Below are 17,045 nucleotides of genomic sequence, written 5' to 3' on the forward strand. Positions count from 1 at the left end.
TATTGCGACTTGAGTGGAACACTAGACTACATTTCCTAAAAAGCAAGTGTGCCAGAATAAAAAGATAAATCCCTTAATTTACATTTAAAACATAAAGATAACGACCCTCTCAAGCTGAGTTTGACTAAGTGATTTCATGAACATTTCCATGTAGTTTTCTTGACAATAACATAGGAACTATTTCCTATTGTCCTTATTTAAAATTTCAATTAAGTGTAATTTATATGGCAACTTCCTGAGCAGTTCATTATTTCCCCCCTCCTGTCACATTAAAAATGACAATTAGGCAGCAATTTCTGGGGCTAGAGAAAATTTTGGTGGGCCATGTAGCCCTGGGGCTGGAAATTATACACCTCATACTTTAGAGCACTTCAGGAGATAGGCAAGTGTTTGTGCAGGAGCTATGTGTTAAGGTAGATCCTGCATCACATACCGCTGTCAGGTCACTGACAATTCCAGAACATCCTGATGTACCATTCATATTCTTCCAAAGGCAGGAACAAGCTTCGGAAACTAGGGACTCGCTTTGAAGGAAACATTTACTGTGATGTCCAAAATGGGAATTCTGAATCTGAAGTTAGGATTCAAAGTTGGCTTATGATATCTGACTTTACTGGCAGCCACCAACCAGGAATCTGTTTTGAAGAATAAAACTAAGCTTTTCCCTGCAAGCAAATTCCTGATAACTGAAAGAACCAACTTGGCCAGGTCCAACAATAGTCTTGATGATGAACAGGAAGCAGAATTCTTTAGAACTTGGTTTATCATTTTGCACAAAGGTGGCCATTTGGGGGGAGCTAGAATAGCAGGCCCAAGGACATCAGATTGATAATGGCATGTGTCTTCCCCAATGAAGCATCCACAGGCCTGCAAAATTCCTTCAGCAAGCAGATGGAAAATAATTTTTTATACAGAACATTGCATTTTTATTAGGAAATGTTATATTTGCTATAGATATTTATTCATATAATACTGTACTGATTTTGCATAAGCCATCCTGAGGGCTTTTTTCTTCTTCTGAAGACAGTGCTAATGTATGAATATACAGACATTCAAAATAATTAAAAATATATATATAATAAATAAAACATTTTTTAAAAATGCCAGTACCCATCTTCATAAAGATACAATCAAGCAAGAAACACATTTCTGAAAATCCACATTTGTTTGTTTTTATTTGGACTGACACATTCATTGTATGTCACAACTTCCACTGATCAATGAGGTTTGTAAAAAATGAAATAAAAAATCTGGCACTTGCCAGCAGCGCAATGGGATTTATATCGGAACATTTTAATGAGGCATTAAAAATGCTTACTCCCCTGGTCCATAACTCCCCAGTACCCACCCAAACCCACCCCTTCTCACAGCTTTGATTGTATTTGATAAAAGCATGGTTTGATAAAAAGCTTCCCAGTGGCCAAGTTACTTTCACTGCCACACAGAGGTTAACTAATTTTTTTTTAAAAGGCCATGGATGACTTTAATGTAAACAAAACAAAAACCAAAACAAAAAAGGTGATATGGCAGCACTACTAGTAAAGTGGGATACATCACAGAAATAGAAGTTTTTGCAGGCAACACTGGTTGAAAATTGTAAGAACACTTGATGGGTGAAGAAACTGAAATGCTAAATTATATACAAGAGGTGCTAACGGTGGCACTGAAAAACAGTCTTGTATGACTGGTTTTAAACTCATTATCTATTGCTTATTTATTACATAACCGTAATCACACTTGAGAGACACATGTGTAAAAATGAGACATTGTGGAAAACAGCTTTTTCATATGAAACTTAACATGTACGTTCATCCAACATGGAATGTACCAATAGTCATATTTACAAAGCTCCCTTTCAAAGTCTTTTTCTTTATAAACCAGCTAACTGGCCCAAGGAAGTAAACAGCATATTTTACTGACTTGAGAAACACTTTTGTAAAATCCCCTATAAGTGTCCTCCTCATTTCAGTTCGGTAGAACAGTTGGTTTTGCCCAGTCTTGTACTAATAAGATGCCCCCAATGCCACAGGTGATACTTACAAAGTCTTGATCCTTATGAAGGATGAGTCAGTTGTTAAATTTCAAGGGGTATCCAATGGCTTTTTCCAGGCACTCTACCAAAGAGCCAGCAGAAAGGAAGTCCCTCTCTACTTCTACGAATTTAATGTAAATAGACTTAGGAGAAATTCCCGGGTCCACAATGCAGTTTTGTGATAAAAATCCATTAATTCCAACCCACTCTTTACTGAAGGTTTTGGTGTTGGCCTGAAAATGTAAAAACAAGCACTGTTGGAGAGTCCTGACTTCAGCAATGCCAAGGTAACAATAGATGATTCTGGTGGGCTCCATCTCTACTTTGAGGGAAGCTTGCGACAAGGGCATTTCGGTTTCCCCCAGAGTCTCGTTTTCGGGGTCTTGGGTGATGCCCTCGTGATCGGGAGATGGTGGCTTCTCTTGACAATCCTCATAGCCAATGGCATACAGGCCAGGGCTCTTTGGGATGCCTCCAGGTAATAAATACTGGACAATATTTCCACCCGTTGGCTTGGAGTGAGCAATAGGTATCCAGTCAATCTCCATGTGTAACTCTAGGCATCTGGCTTCACTAATAGTAATCTCTAAGAATTTGTAGTAAACATTCTTCCAGTTCATTTTCTGTACCCTCGTCATGATGATCCTGCCCTCTGGTTTCTCCGAGTTGAAATATTCCCGGAGTCGTTTGCCGAGGGGAACTTGGGAACTGATCTCAGCATAGTGGTAGCGGATATCCTCCTTCCACCGCGTATTATAACCAATCCCAAATATGGCCAGTTTGTTTGAAAGGTGTAGCCTAGAAAAGTCTGCCCAACTCTGAAATAATTCCCATTTTAACTGGACGGATTCCAAGATCTGTACAATATTCTGCATTATGTCGCGCTTCCTTTAAATAAAAAGAACACAAGAGTACTAAGTTTTAAGGCAGGCAAATTAGATTAGAAGAACAAAAGAAAGAACGCAATCACAAATACCAACAGACATAAACAGGACTATCAGATGCTAAGGATAAATAGTTGCTAGAGAAATTCACAATAGTATCTTAAACCCACCTGTAGTATGAAGCAAAGTGGTATCTCATGTAGAGCCCACGCTTTGCATGCAAAATGGAACCAAATTCAATTTCTGGCCTCTCCAGTTTGGGTTAGGAAAGACTGCTGCCTGAAAACAGGAGAGATGCTAATAGTCCAGTATGGATGATGCTGAGCGAATTGAACCAGTAGTCTGATTTCTATAAGGCACTGTCATCATGAATCCTGTGTGGCAAATATTCTGAGAAGTGATGGGAAGTTCCACATGCTTGTATCTAATACAATTACCAGACAGAAGCACAATCTTATAAAGAGAGCCAGTGTGGTGTAAGACCAGAAAGACCCAGGTTTAAGTCTCAGCTATGGAAATTGGGAGCTATGGAAACTTACTCTCAGCTCAACCTATCTCACAGATATGGGAAAGTTCCTTCTGACCAGTTCTGTCTATCTACTGAGTCATCTGGATAGGCTTTCACCCACTTCCTTCATTCAGGGCACTGCTGGTATGAAGCCAATATTTGCATGGCCACTCATGATCCACACACAGAGTTGCTAGACACTAGCTTTCCAAGGATAAAGCCCAACTTCATCAGCACAAGTTTTTATTTTGATCTGGTTCAGCTGGAAAAACTGAGACCGTTATATTACCATTGAAAAGTGCAGATGCTTTCAGAGTCTTAATTCACAGCCAGAACACCCAAGCTACTTACTGAGACTCTTCTGAAGATTCCTGCTTTATCTTCAATGATTTCTTCACTGCAGGCATTTCATCTAAAAGGTAAAGCAGAGGTTAAAATAATTCATAACAATTGAGCCTTGCTACTTGAAAATGCAATTATAACCTGATTACAGTGGTGTCCAATTTCAGCATGAATACAGGTACCACTGTAGTTTACGATTTATTTATTTGTATTTATTGGCCACCCAATTCCAGTGGACTCTGGGCAGTGTATAAAACTAGGAAAAACATAAAAACAGCTAAAAACATTGAATCACACAGATGGCCCAAGTTAAAATAATCTAACAGAGAGGAAAAACAGAAACACAAAACAGGGGCCATTGAACGAATATTAAACATCAACCCCAAGCCTGGGACCAAAGCCAGGTTTTCAAAGCTTTCCGGAACCCTTGTTCCAGGGGGGAGGGGGCGCAACAGAGAAGGCACGCTTCCTGGGTCCCACAAGATGGCAACATTTAATGGAGGGGACATGGAGCGCACCCACTCTGCTGGATCATTCTGGGTGGGCAGAAATGATTGGAGACCAGCAGCCTCTCAGGTATCCAGGCCCTCTGCCATACAGGGCTTTATAGGTAACAACCAGCACCTTGAATTGCACTCAGAAGCCAACTGACAGCCAATGCAACTAACATAGCAGTGGTGATACATGGGCACAGCGAGAGGCACCCGTTACTGCTCACACTGCTGCATTTTGAGCCAGCTGTCACTTCCAGGTGGTCTTCAAGGGCAGCCCCATCTAGAGAACATTGCAACAATCCAGTTGTGAGGTGATCAGGATTAAATGTGACTGTCTAAAGGCCTCCTTATAGGAATATAGTTCCCATGGGTTGAGTATTAAAAGCTGGATTTCTGGAGTATTTTAAAGATAAATGCTCTGAAGAATAAAAGTTAGATCCATAAATATTATACTATTAAGCAAGAGGCCAAAGGCCATTCTGATAGCATATATCACTTCATAAACAAATTTCTAGCTTATACCAATTAATAGTAAAGACAAAAAAAAGTGTGTCTGCATATTCACGTGGCAGCTGTTAACTGAGACAATAAACAAAAGACTACAGTACAGTGAAAACTTATTTTACTGTATTGTATCAGAAAAGACTTTTGATGCTATGGACCAGACTTCCATTGCAATCTGCATTGCTTGCATGATTACATCATAATGCAAATGACAAATCTCTGTGATGCCATGCTCTCTTTCAGTTCAAATAATGGAATCCCATGCCCTCAACTGGTACATTAACATGAGGTTTCACTGTATAAGGCAAAACTTTCAATATTTAACTGCACTTTCTGAAATCTGACTTGAGAGCAGTGATCTTGAGAGCTTTTACTGTATCAAAATATGAACAGGCTACTGATGTTGGGCATATATAACTACAGTATACTAAGAGAGCCCCACGGTGATTAATGTTTTGGGCCTGGATCAGGTTGACCCAAATTCAAGCCCTCCCTCGACCTTGGAAGCTGACCTTGGATCAGTCACTATCGCTCAGACAATCTCACAGGATTGTACATGTGAGGAAAAACTGGAGGAGAGTATATCTGACATCTAGAACTCCTGGAAGAGAGATGAAATATAAATGTAATGAATAAATAAATAAATAAATATACAAGCAGATGGAGTGTCAAATGGACTAACACAATAAGAGTTGGTACTGCCTCTTTCCTTACTTAAAATGAGATATCTCAACCTCCAGTTCAAGACATGCAACATTAAGATGTACAAAAGAGAAATGGAAGTTGCAGTGGCACCAGTTAAAGCATTAGCAATTGCCAGTGTATTGGTAAGGTTGGCCACATCTTACCTAACTCCTGGTCGCCTGGTTGGTAACAGTAAAGATCCTGACTATGGTTCCCCCATTCGTCCTGCGAATATTCCTCCATTGTGCTACCATCAGACTCCAGCTCTTGATACAAGCCACTGCTATTGATGAGCACTGGTTGGCAGAGTTGAGAATCCCATCCTCCTTGACCAAAGACCTGCTCCAACTGCTCAAATGTGTAACTGCTTTTTCTTTTGCCCACACCATGTTCCTTCACTCGGCTGTAACACCTGCGAAGGGTCTAGGACAGAAAACATACCTGTTAGTTTATAGTGGCCAACTTCTACACCTCTTGTACCATTTTTATTTTTCTTTAACTTTGTTCTAAACTCTGCCACGCATATTAGATTCTTTTAACCAAACAGGATATTATGAAGTAATTTTAAAGCCAAGTTGAATCTTCACAGCCATTTAAAGTTCACAGCAAAGAGCACTTGTATTGTTATATTTGCCACAAGAGGACAACACATCTAGATAATAATTTTAAGACATCAGTTCCATTTATTTGTCCTTTATTGCCAAAGCTTTCCCTTCTTAATCCCCAAGCTTGCTATATTTTGCAAAACTAAAACCCCCAGTCAGATACCGACAAGCCCGTAAGATATACACCTTTACAAAGGGAAGAGAAAGAATAGCTACTATGGTACCCATAGTTTGAAGCTTAGGGAAAAGAGAGGGAGGGTAGGAGAAAAAAAGAGAAAGAGAGAAGGAGAAAGAGAAAGGAAAAGAGAAAGGAAGAGAAAGGAAAAGAGAAAGGAAAAGAGAAAGAGGAAACACCAAAAGCAGACAGCTGGATTGTCCCTTACTCCAAAAAGAAAACAATTAAGAAGTTGTTTTAAAAATGTTGGCCTAAACTCTTTAGCTAGTAAAATATATTACTTACATAGTTTGCATCCTTACTAACTCACTCTGTCTCTTGGGAAGCTGCTGAAATTTAAAAGAAGTGAAATCAATAATGCTCTGTATTCCCATGATCAAATATTAAACACACAGTACTAAGATGGTCAGGTCTAATAATAAAGCATTAAACCCAACAGTCCAGGTTAGATTTCTAGGCATCTTATGTACCCTGCCTCAATCAGATATTACCCACTTTTACTCTTGCTTAAATCATTCACTTGGTGGCAAGAAGCCAAATTACACATTAAAGCAAGTGTAAATGAAACACTGCTGGAAATGCTTCTTTTCTAGGTTTCCCCTCTCTTTAACTCCACCCAACTGCTGTTCTTAGGGGAAAACCCTTCAATTATGTTTCTTAATGTAGTTCATTCCAAAGGGTGGGGTACAGATGGAAAATTGACTAAGAGTGTGCAAAGCTTTTTCAGTTCAATCTGTTATGAGCTCAAAGCACTTCCAAAATGGTTGAAATCACTCATTTTGAGAGCAAAGCAGCACCACCAAGGCTGACCCATACAACATTACATGACACTTTTTGGAGAATCCAATGCCATGAGAATGGTAATTCATTCATGGGGTACCAATGCTTTCTTCCCCTCTCCATGCAATCCTGCACAGATCTCCAGGTTATCCCAACTCTCAGGAGCAGATTATGAGGCAGAGAGGAGGAAGAACTGGCCTGTTCACAGTTACACTGATAGAAGTAGCTCAGTGGGATTCTATCCCACCTGCTCTTTGATGAAGAGCAAATATAATTCATTGATAGAAAAGCGATGACAATAATTCAGAAATGTTGAGAAGAATTAAAGAATGGAGTAGAGTAAGAATGGTCTTGCTTTTCAGCACAGTTCTAAGAAGCTGAAGCAATCTGGTCACCTCAACAGCATAAAATCTTACTGTTCCCAGAAAGCTTTTACGTTGGAACGGTTTTCATATGAATTTCCCTTCTAGCACTGCTGCAGCTCATCTCTTCACCATGCAGTTAGGTAAGAATTATTGTAATCAGCGTGCTTGTTGATTTTGGAGTTCCCTGAAGTTTGAATGAAAGTTATCGAGAATGAAATTGCTTTGGAGAATGGAAGAAGCAAAAAAGGGGGGGAAATTAAGGGGACCAAGAATCATTTGCTATATAAAATAAGTATGTTTTACTAGTCCTGTAGTAAAAGCTGCTTCATCCTATTCCATCATAGGTATAAGAGAGGACTTTGGAATGCATGGGAAAGCCTTACCAAGGACATTGTTTACTTCTAATAAAATGACATGAGAATGGAGAGATACAAGACAAGCCCCACAAACACGCCACTAACCTTACAGGGTAGATCTTGAATCAACAACATGGTTGTTGTCAATCTTTAAGTTTCTTAATTAGAGGTTAGGATTATGATACAGACAACTCATAAATAAATGGAATTTTCCCTACAAAGATGGTTCAAGAACTTGTTTAATGAGTTGCAGTGAGTCAATCTGAGAAAGATGGAAATGTGACATGCCAAGCATTTGCTATCACTCTCAGAAGTTAGTGCTGGCAAGAACCAAACCCTTGCTCCCTCCATGTACTTTGCAGGCTTACGGAGTCAGATTAGTCCTTCAAATTGCCCTTCCTGATTTCTAGCATCATATGGTTTTCTAAAACCTACTTTACAGCTTCCTATCATTCTGCAGGTAGCTTTAGCACATAGGCTTTGATGTTCTCCACCCTCTAAAATCTATTTTTATGTACTGCAATACTCTACCCCCTTTTCCCATTTAGAAAAAAATACTTTGAACAATTCTGAACACCTTTCAGAGAAATATGCATACACTCCTTACACCTTAAAGTGCCAAACTATATTTAGAAAGAAACAAAAAATTAAGAAACTCAGGTCAACTCCAGTTACAATTCAGATGTTCTGAACAAAAATTAGCATATTTTTGTTTGTCCCTTTCCCCACCAGACCCTATGGATATATGTTTTCTCTAAATTTGGGGGGAGGGATGAGATAATAAACACATTAGAAATGTTGCCAGCCATCAGTATAAGATATATTTTAAGCCATTGCTTACGTTTTGACATTTTTCAGCAAACTGCATAATCCACTTATGGTAAAGAATTTTGTTTCAAGACTTAGTCCTATAGAAAGGTCAAAAAGATACTGCCTAGAGTCATGTTTCTATGAGATGGGCTGCATATAAATATGACAGATAAATAAATAAATCTGAATCCACTGAAATCTAGACACTTCTGCTTAGCTGTATGACAGAGCTGATCACCTAAGCAGGCTACAGTCTAACCTACAAGTCACTAATATGAGTTTTTAAAATATGTTAAACGTTTTTATTAAGAACCAAGCTAAAATAAACAGCCCCTCCCAGAAAGTTAACCAGGATGTCTTTGCATGCTCTGATAAGATCTGGGAATTCCACCATCCACAAACACTTTGAAACACAAAATTAAGTCCCAAGTGTTTGAGAAAGTCCCTTTTAGCAGCCTCTTTCAACATGAAAGCAACTGGGCCCAGCAGTAATCCTACTGAGCATTCAGAACAATTGTAAGAACCCAGACTTCAAATAGATTGCACAAACCTGCCTGCTGAGACACAGAGCAGGGGAATTAGAGACAGAGTGATAGAAAAAGCTCATGGATCTAGTTATAACTCCATCGAAGAGACATCTGCTGTGACAGCTTCATTCAGCAAAACAAATAATCCATACTGTATTGCAAATGAACAAAGCTGTCAGGCAGGCAGTAATAGAAAAATTGGCCTATACTGTGTTAAGTTACCATTCTTTATGATATAAGATGCCCAGTTTGCATATAACCTTATGCCATAATATGGTTTATTTTTCACTGGAGTTTAAACAGATGTATTCCAAGGCAGAAACCAGGGTTTACACTAGATGGGTTTCCACATCATGCTGAGGTAAACAAATAAAATAAAAATAAAAATAAACACAGCAACAGTAGCACAATGCTACAGCAATGTTAGCATACTCAGTGTAATTTCTTACTCTAGGTTAAAGTGACATCCCACTTTCCATCCAAGAATTCAAGGAGCATACACAGCACTTTTTCCCACAACAGCCCAATGAGATAGATGGGTTGAGACGATATATACCCAACATCATCTGGTGAACTTCCATGGCTGAGAGAGGACTTGGACCTGGATTTCCCTAAAATGTCCTGATGAAAGCACAGCTTCAAGGTGTCCCATAAATAACTAAATTTAAGTAAATAGATTTAAATTAAGTAAATGTAAGGAGATAATGACTGGGGAAGGCAATGGCAAACCACCCCGCTATAGTCTTCCAAGAAAACGTCGCGAAAGCAGCATCACCCAATGGGTCAGGCATGGCTCGGTGCTTGCACAGGGGACCTTTCACACCATCAAGGAGATATATACTCACACGTATTGAAATTTCAAATAGTTTTTGCAGCACTAGCAGCCCCTAAATCTTTCAGAGAAAAATAAATATCAGCAAACACACATGTAAACATGCACGGCCAAAGGATCTGATCCCATTAAAAAGGATCCTATTCAAACATGATGGGAAAAGACCTTGGTTGTATGGAAGCCTGGAAGTTACAAGAAAGCTGTGCTGATAAGCAACAAGCTTGGGTATGTCATTTACACAAGAATACATTTATGGTAGGATCTGACAATTTTAGAGGATGAATCTTCATGAGCTCTGAAGCACTTCCTAGTAGGTAAATAGGTCTCAGAACCTCTCTGTGTATCTAAACAACTGCTGGCTTCTTTGAAATAGATTGCTTTAATTCTCCTAGAGAAAGGAGGAAAGGTGCATTCAAGAAAGCAAACTATGTACATTATACATAGCATAATGTATAGTATAATACTAAATAAAATGTCATATACATTATTGCACCACTTTGTCAAGCAACATAATTTCACATTAGCCATTTCCAAAACTCAGCAAGGAATCTTAGAGTAATACAGGCTTGCTTCATATGTGCTGAATATTTAATACATTATATACACAAAATTTCACTAGGTAACGCTGCATCTAAAAGTAACACAATGCTTGCAGCCTTCAAAATATATACAGATAAATCTAACTGCTGATATGATTTCTGTGAAGCCTCGATCACAATACCATTATTCATGTACATTATTTTTTAAAACATGGAAATTTATGAAGAGAAGATGTTGATTTTAAATAATTTTGAAAAGAAAGTCATTTTTTATTCTTTATCATTAGTACTGCTATAGGCATCTGTAAGTTTTCTCCTAATTCACTTGATATATTAAAACAATAATATAGAACCTTTCTATTACTTTGTGAAACAGTTTAAACTAACAAGAAGTTTCTTCCCAATGGTTAAGTCTAGCTTTACCTCCCTTTGATTTGGTTATGTCATCTTTCAGTGTAGAAAAAAATGTCTTTCAGAATGCACAGCCTTTTTTTTGTTATATGCCACCCAGATAAAAGGTGCATCTCATATTGCTGTTTGTTAAGTGATTTTTGATTTAAAGCATTGATTTGTTTTTATATGACACTTTTTCATAAAAAAAACCCCCAGAAACACAATCTTATAGAATATATAGATGTAAAATCATTTCCTTAGATTTGGCTTATTGCCTTTCTACGTATTTTAGTCAAGAAATGCAACTCTGATTCTTGGACTGTCAAAATTTTGGCCCGCCTTTCAAGCTTCTTTAGGATTGAATCTCATACAGCTGAAAACTACACAACACTGCCTAAAAAGACACTGATATATATACAGTCTTACGGATTTCTACCCAAAGTTAAGTTTCACAATACTTATTCTGCTAGATAAGACAAGGACCACAACCTAAACCCATAATCCATATATAGTAAACATTCAATGATTATGACAATTGCATACTTTAAATAAAATCTTTTAAATTACCCTTCTGTTAAAGTGGAAGTGTTTTGGCATCAAGCAGATATCCTATCTGTAAATTCATATTTGAGCAAGAGAGCTGCAGAAAAAGATGCTGTTGGGGTGAGTTGCCTAGTACAGTAAGTCAGTCAACTTAAATAACCTTCAAATGTATTATAACAGACACCAGACAGAGCAAAATATAGCCTCTTCAATACAAAACACAGCCTTTAGTTATCAAATATTGGCATTATTTGACCCATAGCTATGGCCAGTAACATTTCTAAAAATAAAAATGTAATCTAATCAGCAAGTTTCACAATCATAATAGATTAAGATACATGTGACCATATAGGATTTATGTCATCCACTTTTGCAGGACTTCTTTATGGACCACCCCCAGAAATTTCACTTTCTGACTCACAAAACCAGAACTGTCTGAAAACATATGAAACTGAATTTTAAAACTTCATTTTAGCCAATAAAATTGTACAAAGTTTCTGCTTGTCCTTAGATCTATCACAAGAAGCAATGGATAGTTCAAATACATGCAAATCCTCTTTCAAGTCCAGAGATCATTCCACTGGGTCATTCCTGCAATCCGAAACACACTACATTCAGTCAGGCTTCTTCTCACACAGAGGTGTGTATGACTGCACTGTTAATACCCTGCAAGGAAATGAACTGAAATATAACTGATAAGGCAAATCTCTAGAAAGTGTCCAAAGTGACGAATCATGAAAGAACACAAGTAAATGACTGACAAGCAAAAGCATTTTGATGTATTTATATTTTAATTTCATTTCAAGAACAAATCAACACTGTTTTAGAAATTGGTAACATATAAATACTATCATGAGTATTAGAAATATTAAAATAATCCTTTGGGCATTATCTGCCTTAAAAAATACTCTATTCGGCTCAGTGATTTTTTCTCCTAGGATTTTGTTAACCAAAGTAAATATCAGCATGGACATTTGCATACATTGACTGTACTACAGTTAAAGCCATCATTAAGTGTTAAAACCTTCTACTCTGCCTACAAAGCCACAAGAGTCAATCATAAATTTAAAAGAAGATTTAGTACATTGGGTGATACCAAAACAAATTCCCCTTAATTCAGGCTATATAGATTGGGAATGTACAAAGCTAGATGGCAGTTCTAGAATCATGGCTTTATGTGGTTTACAATCAAGGAATCCAAGACCATTTGTGCTAACTAGCCTACCGCTTTATACCATCATTTATAAAGACCATCTGATCAATTACAAAACATAATTGATCTGGCTAAGACTATGAAAGAGCCTGTTGCTGCACCAAGATTTTGGAACTCTGTCTTATGAGGAAGTTGCTTTTCCTGCTGCTTGTTTTATACAACCAGTCACAAGAGCAAGACTTACCTACGTAGACTAGATTTCATAGCTTGTCAAATACAGATAGATGTTTTTTTTCCTCCCACTGTAGCTTTTTATTATGTTTTGGGATGTAGCTTACTTATTGTTTTTAAAAGGTTTTGTTTCTTTTTGGCATTAGGTTTTTATCTAATGCAGTTTTTATTTCATTTTATTATCCTTGTCATTTTCCTGGATCTATATGAGGTGTGGGGTATAAATATGTTAAATAAAGATCTATCTTCACTGAAGCTGGAAATCCTGCTCCATTTATAAAGATGCTTCTGGCCAGTTTGGAATATAAAGTCAAACTGTCTTACTGCCCATGCTTCTGAGTTTCCCAAATGTACCTGGTTGACCAATAAGTGACAGAGAGCTAGGCTAGATGGGGTCTTGGCCTGATCTCGCAGGGATCTTTTTATGATCACTAAAGTAAGGGGAAGTAAACACAGGATTTATCAAGAAATACTCACACCCACCTCCGTATTAATTTTAACGCACTGAAAATAAAGTTGGTTCTTCTCATTACTATTTCATTCAAATAAGCCAAATAGAAAAGAAATACAAATCACCAGGATATAATTCTTTAGTGAGTTGGGGAGTCACGCTGGCACTACTTTCAGTATCAGCAAATATATGAAGATTTTTCTACGCTACAGATCATTTGCACTATAAATTAGCACATGTATGAAAGAACAATCTTGACTCCACTTAATAGCTGATATCCTTAACTTAATTATCTCTCATAGAAAAAAAAGATACATCTTATGCTGACCAATGTTGCTTTGATGTTTAAGGCAAAGTAGCATGAAAAAAATTCCCTAAACTACTATATTTACTACACAAGGCACTGCTCCTTTTTAAAGATGAAAGCATTCATGCACACACACAAAAAGCCCATCTTTCCCACTTTAATCAACCACATATGTGTCCCTCTGTAACTACTCCTGTCTATTGGCATACATGGTTACTCCTGTAATATGGCATAAAATCAAAGCAGGTTATTTGCAGAAGTGTTTTTGGTATTCTCAAAGATCTCTCTGAAGTTTACTGCATTAAAGATCTTTATAAAGGACAAGGTCTAGCAACATTCCACATGACTCTTCCCACTCATTTCCTAGAGCATTTTCCCCCTAAATGCCAGCATTTCCCTTTCCGAGTCTAACCTGTTCACACAGTTTAAGCTTAAAGTCCTCAAACAGAGCTAACCAAGTTCTCACCACCGACGTGTCGAAGGAATCCTTTTTACCACAGAGGGTAAAACTATCTATTGCGAACTCAATTCTTAAATACCTTTCTTCATCATTAGGACCTACAATTACTCACCACACCTGTTAACCCTGCCCCAAATGAACCTAAAGACAAACAACAACCCCGGAGCCTAACTTTACTCCTCGACAAAACCCAAGTCCCTCCTTCTCAGCTCTAACCTGGTCCGTCGCATCCTTCTTATCTGAATTACCAAACCGGGCTTTTTTTTTTTTTAAAGCGCGCTGTTCTTTTTTAAACAGACAGGGGTAACCCCCAGTCTTAAAAGACAACCGAAACTCGCCCCTTCACAAAATCTTCAATATAACCAAGATCGACCTTGCTCGGGGAAGGGGGGTGTTCTTTGGAGTCGAGTTGAACCTGATGCAGGAACGCCAAGGCGCTGATGGACAGCCCTTCCCACCGGTCGGGATGGACCGCGGGGGGCCCGCCCGCGCATCCTCGGAGAACCCCCGGCCGCTTGCGGAGCAGCCCCCGCGAGGAGAGGAGAGGGGAGGGGGGCTTCGCTTCCCCCCGCTTTCCCGGGAAAGCGCCGCGTCCTCCAGCTTCCCGGCTCGGCGGCGGCCGCGCTCCCTACCTTGATGCGCTCCCGGCACTGCGAGGGGGTCCGTTCGTAGCCCAGCTCGGCCAGGGCTCGGGAGACGCGCTCGTACATCGCGGGCCCGGGAGCCTTGCTGCCAAAGACGGTGCCGGCGCCCTCCAACTGCTGGTACCGCGCCTCCACCAGCCGCTCATTGCCCCACACGGCGATCAGCGCGTTGGTCTCGGCCGGCGTCCACGACATGCCTCGGCAGGCCGCGGCAGCGGCACTGCCGCCCGGGGAGAAGGAGACGGAGGGCGAGGCCCCGACGCCGCCTCCCCCCGAACCGGCCCCGGCCCCCGCTGAGGTAGCCGCCGCCGCCGACCCCGGCCCGGCGGGCCCCTGCGGGGAGGCGCCGCTGGGCGTGGAAGGATCGGAGAGGCTGGGGTTGCCGTCGCTCAGCGCTCCGGGGGAACCGGGCGACAGCACCTCCATCTTGGGGATCTTCAGCGGCGACTCGGCGGCGGAGAGCTGTGAGGAGCCACAGGGCGCCGCCATATTGGGACTGCGGGGCTGAGCGGGCGGAAGTGACGGAGAGAATCCACTGGGCGGGGCTTCCGCCAGGCGACGGCAGCTGGAGAGCCGAGCGCGGGGAGTATAAAGAGAAAGGGAAGGGCCGCGCGTGGGGGCGTGGCTGAGCACGTGGCGAGGAGGGGGGAAGAGCTTTGTGCCGCGGCGGCGTCCTGCGGGCAGCTGGTTGTGATGCAGCTGAATAAATGGAATAAAGTTGGGCTGACTCTCTTTTTCTGGCTCCCCTTCGCTCTGTTTATTTTCATCCTAGCGGCGTTTGTGCAAGTCCGGGAAACTTGCCTACTTCCCCAAATCTGAGCCTGGGGTGGGGGGACACCAAATCTGGGGTGCAAATTTCCGGCGGCTGCTAGGGAGCAGAAGTACCGAAAGTGGTTGGTTGCCGCCTAGTCGGGATTTTATGCGGGCCAGGTCTGGTCACTCCTTAACCATGGCTGAGTCTGGTGGAATAGTAATGCGAACGTCGAAGTAGCAGGTGGTGGTCCCTTCTTTTGGGGGACTGATGCGTGGACAAGAAGTCCGATTTTTTGCCGATTGCTTTCTCTTTTGAGGGGTTAACAGAATGGTATATACAGTCCACCTTCCCCTGGGCTCTCAGAGCGGAGAGAAACTGGTTACATTAAGTCATGCCCCATGTACCAGGTTTTACATGATTTAATAGGTGCTGGAAGTCAAGTCACGCTGCCCATGAAGAGCAAAGGGAAGCTTCAGCTGGTGCAAAATGCAAAGGTGCCGGCAGTTATGTGCATGCCTACATCTGCGCAAGTTACACCTCTGCCCCATGAACTGCATTGGTTGCCAGTTTGCATCCAGGTGCAATTCAAGGAGCTGGTAATGAGCTATAAAGCTCCACCTGGCAAGGGGCCAGGTTATCTGAGGGAACACCTCTCCCCTATTACTTCTACCTGTCCCATCAGGTCCAGCAGGAGAGGCATGTTGCGGGTCCCACCCACCAAGAAGTGTCATCTGATAGGAGCCAGGAGGAGAGCCTTTTCTGCTGTGGCACTGCCCTCTGGAACATCATTCCCCCTGAAGTCAGATAGATTCCCACCTTGTTGGCCCTTGGGAAGAGCCTGAAAAGATGGCTTTGCCATATGGCCTGGGCATCCGGTAACATGGTATGGAGTCTGTAATGGGTAGAGTAACTGACTATGGTCTCCCGCAAATTATGCTTTTTGGTTTTAAAGATTTTACTGCTTTTGATGTTTTTAATGTTTTTTGATTAATTGTTGTCCTTTTCTTTTTTAACTTTGTATGCGGCCCAGAGTCACATACTTGAGATGGGCAGCTATATAAATTTACTAAATAAATAGATAAATATGTGCATATTTAACACACTGCAGCTGATCTAGGGTTGTATTCATTTGAGCCAAAGTTTGGTAATATTAGGATATGTCCAAGCCATCAGTGTTAAGGTTTCAATTTCCAAATTACCTGTCCAACAACAAAGTGACTGCAACTAACCCTTTTTCAACATTCTCCAAGGAGTCCAGTCCACAGAAAACCATTTTTCTTGTCCTTGCATTAATCTCATTTTAAGAAATGTAATTTCACATTGTTTAAAGCAATCCTCCACTGGTTATAAGGAAAAAATAACAAAGCTTCAGTATTTGAGGACATGTAAAAAACCCTAGTATCTATTTCATCAAGTTCTAAAAAAAAAACTAGTTTTGAAGTCACAATTCCTCTTACCTACAACCTCTTGGAACTTCAGAAGCAATGATCGAATCTGAGCCAAACAAGCTATATAACAAGTCCTTGAGTTTAATAACTTGCCAATACTCTTAGGTAAAATCAAACTTGGCTTCCTCGACTTGACTGAGTCGATCCAAAGAAACACTATTTCCATTATCTGTCTTTTCCACACAAATTCTGGGATTAATTACAAATATTTAAGCCAAAAAAAA

General features: G+C 40.4%; 1 protein-coding gene across 5 annotated transcripts; it reads right to left on the reverse strand.

Annotated features, from left to right (window-relative positions):
- Positions 1-1,146: 1,146 nt before the first annotated feature.
- On the reverse strand, positions 1,147-15,124 carry MSANTD2 (Myb/SANT DNA binding domain containing 2). Of its 5 annotated transcripts, XR_010068462.1 has the most exons (5): positions 14,608-15,124; positions 5,613-5,871; positions 5,277-5,365; positions 3,776-3,836; positions 2,860-2,920 (listed from the first exon to the last, which is right to left on the reverse strand). XR_010068462.1 is itself a non-coding variant. In XM_063310982.1 (4 exons), the coding sequence occupies exons 1-4, from the start codon at positions 15,106-15,108 to the stop codon at positions 2,068-2,070; spliced, it is 1,674 nt and encodes a 557-aa protein (XP_063167052.1). In that variant the 5' UTR covers positions 15,109-15,124; the 3' UTR covers positions 1,147-2,067. The 5 variants fall into 5 exon arrangements, 4 of the variants coding, with proteins under 4 accessions (XP_063167052.1, XP_063167055.1, XP_063167054.1 ...); XM_063310982.1 differs by lacking the exon at positions 5,277-5,365 and having other exon boundaries at positions 1,147-2,920; XM_063310985.1 differs by lacking the exons at positions 5,277-5,365; positions 5,613-5,871 and having other exon boundaries at positions 2,793-2,920.
- Positions 15,125-17,045: the final 1,921 nt, after the last annotated feature.

This window comes from Candoia aspera, chromosome 9 (genome assembly GCF_035149785.1).
Source record: "Candoia aspera isolate rCanAsp1 chromosome 9, rCanAsp1.hap2, whole genome shotgun sequence".
Classification (NCBI taxonomy): Eukaryota; Metazoa; Chordata; class Lepidosauria; order Squamata; family Boidae; genus Candoia; species Candoia aspera.